General features: G+C 57.2%; 5 protein-coding genes across 5 annotated transcripts; 3 read left to right on the top strand and 2 right to left on the bottom strand.

Moving 5' to 3' along the window:
- Positions 1–16: 16 nt before the first annotated feature.
- F5Z01DRAFT_8099 (uncharacterized protein) lies at positions 17–2,680 on the bottom strand. The gene is made up of 3 exons (XM_046267155.1): positions 832–2,680; positions 374–764; positions 17–299 (listed from the first exon to the last, which is right to left on the bottom strand). Exons 1-3 carry the CDS (start codon positions 2,241–2,243, stop codon positions 276–278), a joined length of 1,827 nt encoding a protein of 608 aa, XP_046122818.1. The 5' UTR covers positions 2,244–2,680; the 3' UTR covers positions 17–275.
- Positions 2,681–2,862: 182 nt separating this feature from the next.
- F5Z01DRAFT_8270 (uncharacterized protein) lies at positions 2,863–5,172 on the top strand. The gene has a single exon (XM_046267166.1). The coding sequence runs from the start codon at positions 3,078–3,080 to the stop codon at positions 5,046–5,048; it is 1,971 nt and encodes a 656-aa protein (XP_046122819.1). The 5' UTR covers positions 2,863–3,077; the 3' UTR covers positions 5,049–5,172.
- Positions 5,173–6,646, bottom strand: F5Z01DRAFT_684880 (uncharacterized protein; the record flags this gene model as incomplete). The annotated part of the gene is made up of 2 exons (XM_046265950.1): positions 5,173–6,145; positions 6,173–6,646. 2 exons carry the CDS (start codon positions 6,644–6,646, stop codon positions 5,297–5,299), a joined length of 1,323 nt encoding a protein of 440 aa, XP_046122820.1. The 3' UTR covers positions 5,173–5,296.
- A 1,476-nt stretch (positions 6,647–8,122) lies between these two features.
- On the top strand, positions 8,123–8,563 carry F5Z01DRAFT_631988 (uncharacterized protein; the record flags this gene model as incomplete). The annotated part of the gene is made up of 1 exon (XM_046261827.1): positions 8,123–8,563. One exon carries the CDS (start codon positions 8,123–8,125, stop codon positions 8,561–8,563), a length of 441 nt encoding a protein of 146 aa, XP_046122821.1.
- Positions 8,564–9,336: 773 nt separating this feature from the next.
- F5Z01DRAFT_669632 (HPP family protein) lies at positions 9,337–10,266 on the top strand (the record flags this gene model as incomplete). Its single annotated transcript, XM_046264444.1, has 1 exon — positions 9,337–10,266. One exon carries the CDS (start codon positions 9,337–9,339, stop codon positions 10,264–10,266), a length of 930 nt encoding a protein of 309 aa, XP_046122822.1.
- Between the last annotated feature and the right edge of the window lie 122 nt (positions 10,267–10,388).

Consider the following 10,388-nt stretch of genomic DNA (forward strand, 5'->3'; position numbering starts at 1 on the left):
TGCCTAGATTCAACAGATCGTGAGGGTGGAATTCGACCGACAGGGCTTCCGCTTGTTCGAGCATCTTGTCAGCCTCATTCTCCACCTCCAATGGATTGTCGTGGAAATAGTCTTCGTGCGCCGTGATCTGGTCCACGACGGTAGCCATGACTGGTCGATGGGCAGTGGGAAGATCTGCGAGGGCAGGAGTGTGCTCTCTGCTCTGCTGGCTGCTCCCGTATTTTACGGGCGCAACCATGTCGCTGCAGTGATTCAGTGTGGTAGCCTCAATCTGGTTAAAGTCGATGTAAATCGTCTGCCTAAGGGAATGCGTCATCAACTAGACAAGAACGCGGTCAATAATGTGGCGCGAGCATCAGGGAATGGGACGAACCTTTAATAGTTCCAGGCACACGGCAGACATATTGTCAGTACATCTATTGGCAGCGATGATCCGGATCCCCCTGCAGGCTCTCTGCCACGCGACACTGGGCAGGGTGGTGGCCGGATGCGCCGCTACCAAGAACACGAGGCACATGACCGACGAGAACACAACGTGAGTAGTGAGCCAGGAACCACCAAACGGGGTGGGAGTCGGCTGCTGCTTCGCAAGGTTCTCCGCTGCCAGGATGGTCGACGAGGCCACCTTGATACATGCCAGCGCATAGTAAGACTCGGCCACAGACACAGTCTGTCCTAGGTACATGTCACGGAAATAGTGCAGATGCGGACGGAACATGAGGATCTGGCATAGTCTGAACATGTTGTCAAGATCGGTCTTTGCGCTGTAGGACAAGAAGAAGGATGATTGTCAGTATTACCACCACGCACTCGTATAGGATGACAACGTACCCACGATGTTTTGGAGTTTGCCACATTTTCGACATGAGCGAGGCGACATCCCGTTTCCAGCCATGACAGGCCTCTTGGGCCTTTTGCAGCGCCAGAAATCTGCCTCCGTCTGCTCCATCGTCTTTGGAACTCGCTTGGCCACGAAGCGAAAGCGGTATGGAGAGGAGCGTCGCGGACTTGAGCAACGCTGCCGTGTGGACGTCCCCGTTATTCTCGGCCTCGGTGGCCAACTCTTCAAGCCTCGCACGCGGCAGCTGGTTGGGGTGGATAAAGGTAGGTAGATCGAGGACAAGTGAGGCAAGCATGTCGACGAAAAGCACACCGGCCAGCAGGCGCGTCCTCACTCTGCTGTCGCCAAGCACGGTCCCATCGGGTGGTGAGCAGGATGTTGAGAAGAGACCGAGGCGAAGGGCAGCAGAGCATGCGGCGCCAATGAGCGAGTGAACCATGGAAGTCCTGTAGGTGGAGAGGAGGAAGACAATGGCGCTGAGCAGAGCCGATAGAGACGTCAGGTCTTGCGCAAAGAGACCGGGTTCCGCTAGCGCCATACCGATGAAGAAGTGTTGTGTCGCCTTTTGCACAGAGTCATCGCAACCCTGTGCTCGATGTTGTCGAGCGTCGTTCTGGTACCCGAGCGCGAGGACAAAGTGGATGAGAGACAGGGTGCTGCGCTCGGCCTCAGACGGAGGGGTAGTCGGTAGGTGCGTGTGTTTAGTAATGTCTCTTAAACATTCTTCCTGGAGGAAACATATCATCAAATCGCCTCCATCCAGCAGAGCGTCAACCAAGGCTTGATCCTGCGGTTCAACACTCTCATAGGTCTTGTCGGCAAAGTGGCTCGGCAGTGGGCGACTAAGAAGATTCGATATGAAATCAAGCCTAGACTTGGAGCCATGGGCATCAGAGGGCTGCGTTTCCAGCAACTCGATCGATCCCGCAATAAAGGACACGTCCGAGTATGCGCCATGGAAGGCAGGTCGCCGCACGTCAAGGCCCGCGAAGCGATCGGACCCTATAAGAGGTCTATGCTGTTCTTCCCTCGGAGGCTGAGGAGGTGTCACCTGGTCGTCGCCCTTGGGACGAGGTTGAGGCGGGTCATCATTGGCAGACGAAAAGTCAAGAGAGCGCAAGCACGCGTCGAGGTCCAGTCCTGGGATCTCGCCTGGTGTCTTGTCCTTGATATGCTGCAGCCATCCCCGGGCCTGTTGGAGGTGATTTTGCAAGGTGCGTATCCTCGACGTGGGCCGGGGTGCTGGTCTGCGGAACGCATACGTGCAATCTGAACACAGGAGGTTAGGACACGGCTGCGTTGTTCTGTCAATTGGACGTACCTGTGCCTGATCGCCGGCACGGCTTGCAGGGCTGCGCCGCATCACAGGCTCGCTTGCGCAGCCGGCACTCATCGCAAGCATACGGTCCTCGCCGATGCGACCGCTTGGAGACGAGGGGACCGATGGTAGGAGGGCCACGCGGACTCAGACGAGTTGTAGGCGGTGTTGCATTGCTGCTGGTTGATTGTTCCGGCGACATTGCATGCTTTCCATCAGAGGGACTTGAAAAGATGGAACGCGGGTGGTCTAGATAAGGAAGAGTTGGTGCAAATTCAACAGTGATGCCATGGAGTAGCTGAGCTGATGGGTGAGATTTTACCGGGTAGGTAAACTCTGATAGCCATCACCCTCCACTGAGTCCACTCCACCTCCGGTCGCCGTCTAGCTGACATAGGCTGCCCTGGCCGATGGAAAAGGCCTACGAATAGCGTTAATCTTGCTATTTAAGTAGTTACTTCTCGTACGGGGATAAAAAGATCAAGCACTTGATTAACTTATGAACTCTAATTATAAAACAATTCAAATTAATTCAACGTTACCTTACTAATTCTAGCTCAACCTCTTGCATTAAGGCTCTATAAAGCTATATAGCTATAGCTTTCATATCGGGCTAGCCTAAGTACACGTGACTAGTCCCCGCTGCATAATTGGGGAGAGTTAGAGGCGCTTGTTATTGGCTATCGTAGCTTAATAGTGGCGGCATAGACCAGCATCCTCCCAGCCCCAAGCAATCAACTGCCCAAAACACAAGAATCGACACTCTGTGCTGCCTCTCGCAGCGCCTACCCAGTCTCCTCGAATTCGCAGAAAATCACAATCCCGTCGCACGCTCCGAGTGCGTCACAATCGACATTGCGAGCGGGCTCATGCGGCGTGCCAACGCCCCCGGCGCGACTCTGCGCGCGAGACCTCAAAATGTCCTCCCCACGCGACTCACGGCCCTTCACCCACCACACGCCCCCAGCCAGGCCCCCGTCGACGCTGCCGATGCCTGGTGAAACGAAGATAGTGATCCCGATCCCTTGTATACCAAGATACAAACGCGGCACTGGCCCTTCGCTTCAACGGATCACGCTCCAGCCCGTTCACGACTCGACCGCGTACATTGTCGAGCGAATCTTCCTCCCACCAAAGGGCACAGGGCGCGATGGGCGAGAACTCCCGAAACGACCTGGATATATCATTGGGTGGACGGACTTGCCAGCGGCCAGAAAGGTTGTCACAGCGCGAGACGTCCTGACATATGTGTCGCCTCGAAAACTAGAGGAGTGGGAGAGCTCCTTTGAGGAAGAGCTCAATGCCGAACGGAGGGAGCTCAAGGCGGCGAAAGAAAGAGCATCACAAGGGCCGGAGAAGCCTGCTGGCAAGAGGAGAGGTCGACCACCGAAACATGCGGGCATTGAGAGTGCGGCTGCTGTGGTGGACGAGGACAGCGACCAGCCAGCTGGCGCTGCCATGGCCGTAGGCGGCGCCATGCTCGCGACGCCGACGAAGAAGGCCGGATTAAGGGCATTCGAGGATCCATGGGGCGACGAGCCAAGCCGGGAGGCTACGGAGCTTCCCACGGAAGATACGGACGCTTCGGGGCGAAACGATGGGCTGCTGGGCGAACAAGCTGCCGATGATGAAAAAGAAGTTTGGCAGGGCTTTTCTAATGAACCAAGCGTGCTAGATGACGGCTCCAATCAGCTGGACGATGTGGACATGGAGGAGGAAGCTGCCCCAACCACAATTTATGAAGGGCATACTGTGGGCCAGCAAGGAGTCGAGGATGACAGCGACGAGGAGGACGAAGAGTTGTCGACCCGAGCCCTCGCCCGCGAGCTCTACCGGAGAGGAGTGGAAGCTATGAGCAAAGCTGCCGAACCGAACGGGGCTCACGAAGAATCGAGAGAAGTTCAGGACGACGAGGACGACGACATGGCCGAATTCTACGATGCGCCTGAGACGGCCGACGACGCGGGCGTTGAGATCAAAGATGAGCCGGTCGATGTGGAATCGGTTCCGATCAGTACTCTGGCCAGTGTCGAGACGACGCAGGCTCAGACAGCAACGCCGGCTGACACCAACGGCGCGGCTACTATGGAACGCCGATACCACCAGTTGAATTACCCACAATGGGTCGCTATCGGGTCATCAAAGAAACCATCACAGATACATGGACTGGCGGCACAGTCGACCTCACAATCTTCCGACTCGCCCATGCTGCCTCCTCCCTCTGCAGAACAAGGCTCATCGTCGATGAACAAGAGCAAGTCAAGGGGCAGCCTCGGTATGAAGACACCGGCGCACAAAGCGCGCAAGCTCTCAAAGTCCTCCCCCGCCTCCGGGAGCAGGAAGCGAGCCAAGTCCACGCCCCGATCGAGGTCCTCCGCCGCCCAGACCCCCGTCCTCGTCAACGGCGCCCAGGAGTGGGTCGTCAAAGAGATCCTCGACGACGAGACGTACCAGGTCGAGGACCGCGGGCTGGTGCGGTACTTCAAGGTGCGCTGGGAGGGGGACTGGCCCCCCGACCAGAATCCGACCTGGGAGCCGGAGGACAACCTGCCTGCGCAGCTGGTGAAGAATTACTTCAAGATGGACTACTCACGGCTACCGCCGGCGGCGCGCAAGCGGCGGCGCGAAAGGGCGTTGCTGAGGGCGAGTGGGAGTGCGCACTTTGTCAGTGTCAGAGATGCCTTTGCCGGGGAACTAGACAAGGTGGATTCCTCTCATGATATGGGCAACGGAGGGACGGGCACGGCGGAGTATGGGAATGGACATGAGCACGAGCAGGACGAGCCTATGGCTGTGGACGATACCGGTTCGCCTCACAATGTGAAGCGACCGCGGTTCAGTTTCGGCATGAGTGGAGGCGTGGTCGTGGGACCATGGGGAGGTTCTTAGGGGCCAGGCGGGGGTGCCCATCTCTTGATTCAAGCGAGCATAGCATTGCACACATGTTGTGTCATTTCGGGCAAGGCGTTAGTTATCATGGTTGCATGGGTACCGCAGGCTTATAATGAGCAACTAACTACGAGATATTGCCTCTCCTATCCAGATCATGTAGATCAACGCTGTCGCCTTTTGATTCCTTTGCTCTCCGATTACCTTTCAACGCCAAAGTCCCACAACGAAAAATGCATCACCAGACCTCAGACGTCAACATGACAGTCCGGCAGCCGATCCAGGACCTCCTGCGGAATGCGACGAGTGCGTCGATGAACGGCCATCTGCTCAGCAGCCATCAAGAACTGGTTGCACACCTGGCTCCCACAGCCACCCTTGCAGGTCATCGCATTACTCCCCGTCATCTTACGACGATGCGCCGCCAGCGTACCGTACCACGTATGATGGATCAGGTTATTCGTCAGAGCAGCGTGGTCCGTAAAGAAACCCTCCCAGGCAGCGGTCCACTCTCGATCGAACATTGTCTTCTGGAGAGCATCGTATTCAGCTCTTCTATCCTCTGGCACCTGCCATGTCCATGCCTTGCGATGGAAGAAGCCTGCGTCTTGTATCATGGCGCGGCGGGTACGCGTGGTGCGTCCGGGTAGGGGACGATGAAAAGGGGCTAGCTCGCCGTATTCAACGGCGTCTGGGTTCCAGTGTCTGCTCTCGGGCCAGTCGGTCATGTAGACGGTGGCCGCGAAGTGCTGGCGCAGATGGTCCCTTGGCACGTGGGCAACGACACCGATATCGCGCAATGGCAAAGGGGAACCGCGCGTCATGTCCAGGACGCTATAGAGAGACGGCCCAGACGCTGTATCATTGTCGTCCTCGTCTTCTGTGAGGGCGAGATGGTGAGTTTCATCGCGTGCCGGTTTGAAATACGGGAAGCGTCCGGCATAGATAGCATGGGCAGCGTGGTAGGCGTCAGCAACAGTACGAAACTCGATGCGGAGCAGCTGTCTCGTGGCGTCGTAGTGGACCTCGATGAGAGAGTCGTGACCTAGAGCCGTGAGAATGAAGCCAACAGCCCCTTGAGGGAATCCCGACGCCTCCTAGGTGCGGGTGTAGCCCTCGTCGACCCTGTGCTCGACAGTCTCGGGGAGTTTCTCTCGGGGACCACGGGGCAGATCCTGTACATGCAGTTGATAGGCAACCTGGTCGGCGCCTTCGAGGTAGACGGGGTATTGTCGGCAGTGTGCCACGTAGAGGCGCGCGTCGCCGGGGTCGTAGAAGTTGATGGCGACGGTATCGAAGTGGGCGTCGTCAGGCTCGCCTAGAAGTTGGGGGCAGCGGAAGACGTCCACGAGGCCGACATTGCTGCGGACGGCTTTTAGGACCTGGGCGGTGGGACAGGTCTTGGGGACATAGTGGAGAAGGACGCGGCGGGAGATGTTGTCGGGCAGAGTGGCCAGTGACGCTTCGAAGGGATGCTCGTGAAGGATTGTTTGTTCATGCGGTTCAGCTTCGATCACAACGTGGGCCGGTTCCTGGCCGATTGGGGGGGCTGGACTGTGTACTTGTTCGGATGCTGTGTCATGCATCTTGCCGTTCATGAATTGTAGTGTTTGGGAGGAGCAGGCCTGATGAACCTTGTACTCGTGAGTAAGCTATGTGGTCGTGACTCGTGAGCGCTTGGTACGTCGCCAGGTTTCTTGTGGCTGGTGAAATTATGAATGGAGGAAATGATGATGCGCAATGAGAGACTCTGAGAAGACCTTGCCGGGTACTTTATCAATTTCGGAACTGATGTAAGTTCGGAGAAGAGTTGCCTTGGGCAAAGCAATATGGGGTGCCTCCTTGAAAAGCAAAGGGAGCTGAGCAAGAGGCTCTGTGGACTAGAGAGAGGGATCTGTATGCGATGAAAAGCACGCCAGCAAGAGGTTGAGATCTATAAATAGATTGTGCATTGTTTGATCTTGGTCTGGTGCATGGCCCAGAGAAGACTGGGCGTGGGATGGGCTGTGAGTCGGGATGAGGTGTCGGCGGTTTGGGGGGCAGTAGTTGTGCTTCTTGAAGGAGCAGGGTGAGCACGAACTGGATGCACGAGATAATTAGCTGCCAGCTTTGTTGTAGTCATTTGGACATTCATAAGCTTCTATAGAATCCTCTGATGCCAGAGGCAGACAAGCAAGCTTCCCAAGTGGGTAGGCAGCTTCTTCTTTAATCCGCCATCAATGCGTCCTCTCGCCCATCCGCATCGTAGCAGGCTAAACTAGGGCTGCTTCTCTCAACGCCCTTGCAGAAAGCCAGTGTATAGGGCCACCAGTGACGCAGCGACTAGTGCCCCAACCACCGAGGCAGACACCTCACGAAGCGAGTCAACATGCGTCCAAGAGGTGTGGCCGGCCACCATGAGGAGAAACCAGCTTTTCGTTACCCAGGGCAGCTACTGTCTCCTTCATTGTGGCTTCTGGACTTTCTAATTTGATCAGAAGCGACGACTTGTCGCTTTGCAACCCATGAGGCACGTACTCCGTACTATGTACTCTCGAACCCATCATCCATATTCATATTGACCATGACAATCGACTACTAAAGTAGGCAAGATTAAACTCTGCACTTGCTGCTATAGCGCAATTGATGCGACCAAATTATCAGGGATCTAGGGGCGATCCGAGCCCTCGGACTCCAAACAGGATCCGCCCAGCCACCCGGTGAGAAACGAGGACGAGGGAAGAGGGGGCACAACACGACCACCACAATTGACCAGACCGCGACGTCACCGTGCAAAAAGCCATTCAAATTTCCAAGGCTATTTTCCCATCGAGGTCTGAATTTGGTGCGACAGGGATTATCATGCACCAGCAACTGGACAATCCAATGTCGATCAGCCAGATCGTGATGTGGCCATGACGTGCATGCACCGCGTAAAGTGGGATCTTTGCTCCGGCCCTCGGGGACCAGGAACTGCGTCCAGCATAAAGACAATGCGATGCCCAGCTCTGGCGCGTGGCTTCCCTGTAACTCTTCCAGCGAGGCGATCTTTATCACACACATCCTGACTCCATCTTCAACTCTGCACACCCAGCATGCCGCCCTTTGCGCCCTCCTCGACAGTGCCTGATGCGTCCACCCTCGTGCAGCGCCAGTCCGAGGCCACCGTCACCGTCATCGCAGACGGCACCTCGAGCAGCGGGCACTGGCTCAGCAGCGGCGCCATAGCGGGCATCGTCCTCGGCACCATTGCCGGCACACTCATCATCCTCTGGCTCATCCGGTCATGCATCAACTTCAACAAACCCCTGGGGGAGCCCGTCGAGAAGGCCCGCTACGAGCCAAGCCACAGCCACCACCACCACCACGGTCACCACCGTCGCAGCAGAAGCTCGAGGCGGAGGAGTAGCAGGAGACCAAGCAGGGCGTCGGTGGAGGACGATGTGATTGAAGGTCCGCCAGCAATCTACTACACGGAGGCGGAGCGAGGGCAGAGGGCACCCAAGATTGTGTATGATTCGAGGGGGAGGCGGTAGTAGGGGTTTATGATGGGCGTTCCATGGGTCTCGGCAGTCAAGCAGTCCAACTTTCCTCCTTGGACAATATACTATTATTATCTTGTCGGCAGGCCTTGGCCCTTGAGCCGTGAGTGACGGAGGGCCGACCGGGAGGAGCCGGAGCCGAAGCCGAAGGGGCTTCGGAAAAGCGGGTCGTTCCGGAGGTGTTCCGGCGTCTTGGACTCTTGGCGGGATTTGTGACCTTTTTGGGAACGTTTTCTACATCGACTCGAGCTCAAGTGTCCGTCTGCTGTCCACGAGGTCAGCACTAGCACGCACCCATGACAGACGCGTCTTGCCCAGCATGGCAGCAAACCCCGTCGTCGACGATGAATTTTCCAAGCTGTTCCAAAAGCCTTTTGTCAGTACCTTACCTAGACAGTAGTATTATTCCCGACCCCAGCATTGCCGAACGCCGAGTCTCATCCGCCCCAGTTAGTTCCCATTACGCGATGCGAACCCTCAGAAACCTCCCGACTGGCTCGTCGACATGGACACCAAACCCCATTCAGCGCGACTACAATTTCCGTGGCCAGCATGACGTGCGGCCCGCCCCCAGAGCGACACCTCATCTTCTGCTTCAAATACCGACAGCGCGCGCATCTCCGCGGTAGTCGAGGGGACTTGTCCTGGACCTGCTATCTTCCTCGTTTGCGCCCGCTGTCTTGCACCTGCACCTCGATAACGACGCCACGAGCCAATCGCCAGGACGAGGATGAGAAGCGCCTAGTCGGCACCCACGACAAACAACCATGGTGTCGAATCCCCGGACGTGGTCCTTCACCATCGACCGCTACATAAACCCCTTCATCCCACCTCCACCATGGCACCTCATCCCGTCCCCCATCGCCCGCTTCCTGGGCCACCGACCGCCAGGCTATAAGCCCGCCGAGGTGGGCAACCTGCAGCCCATCTTCTGGGCCTTCATCGGCATCTTCTGCGGCGTCGCCCTCATCGAAGGCGTCGACATGCACGTGCCCTCCTTCCAGGCCCGAGACGCCCCCCTCATCGTCGGCTCCTTTGGCGCCGCCGCCGTCCTCGAGTTCTACGCCATCGACTCGCCCCTCGCCCAGCCGCGCAACGCTGTCCTCGGCCAGCTCATCTCCGCCTTTACCGGTGTCGCCGTCTGCAAGCTGTTCCTCCTCGGCGACTTTGACCATCTCCGCTGGCTGGGCGGTGCCATTGCCTGCGCGGCGGCTACGGCGCTCATGGCCCTGACAAAGACTGTCCATCCACCCGCGGGTGCGACGGCTCTGCTCGCGGTGACGGATCCGAAGATTGTGAATCTGGGCTGGTTCTACCTGCTCATCATTTTGCTCGGGTGCATGCTCATGCTCGCCGTCGCCATGCTCATCAACAACATTGGTCGGCGGTTCCCGCTGTACTGGTGGACGCCTGAGGACGTCGGGCGCAAGAAGCCCGGGCAGCACCCCATGTTTGAGCGACGGGCCAGCTCAATCAAAAGCCAGAAGCACGCGTCGCACGACCGTGAGAGCGAGAAGGGGGATGTGGAGGCGGATGCTGGCTTGCCAGACAGGGTGGAGGGCTCTGGGCACGAAGAGTCGCCAGACCTTGAACAGTCCGAGGTGGTCATCCGCCCAGGCCAGGTGTCCGTGCCAGAGCACATGTATCTGACGCAGGAAGAGAAGACGCTGTTGGAGATTTTGAGCCAACGCTTGTAGGCGTGCATCGTGGAGCTTGCATACATTTAGGGCCTGCATACAATGGAGTTAGGAGTACGTTGTCATCATCAATTTCAAGCGACTCTGTACAAGTATAGCCAGATGGAAGAGAAACGCATTAT

This window comes from Emericellopsis atlantica, assembly GCF_019669845.1.
Source record: "Emericellopsis atlantica unplaced genomic scaffold F5Z01scaffold_1, whole genome shotgun sequence".
In the NCBI taxonomy this organism is placed as follows: Eukaryota; Fungi; Ascomycota; class Sordariomycetes; order Hypocreales; family Bionectriaceae; genus Emericellopsis; species Emericellopsis atlantica.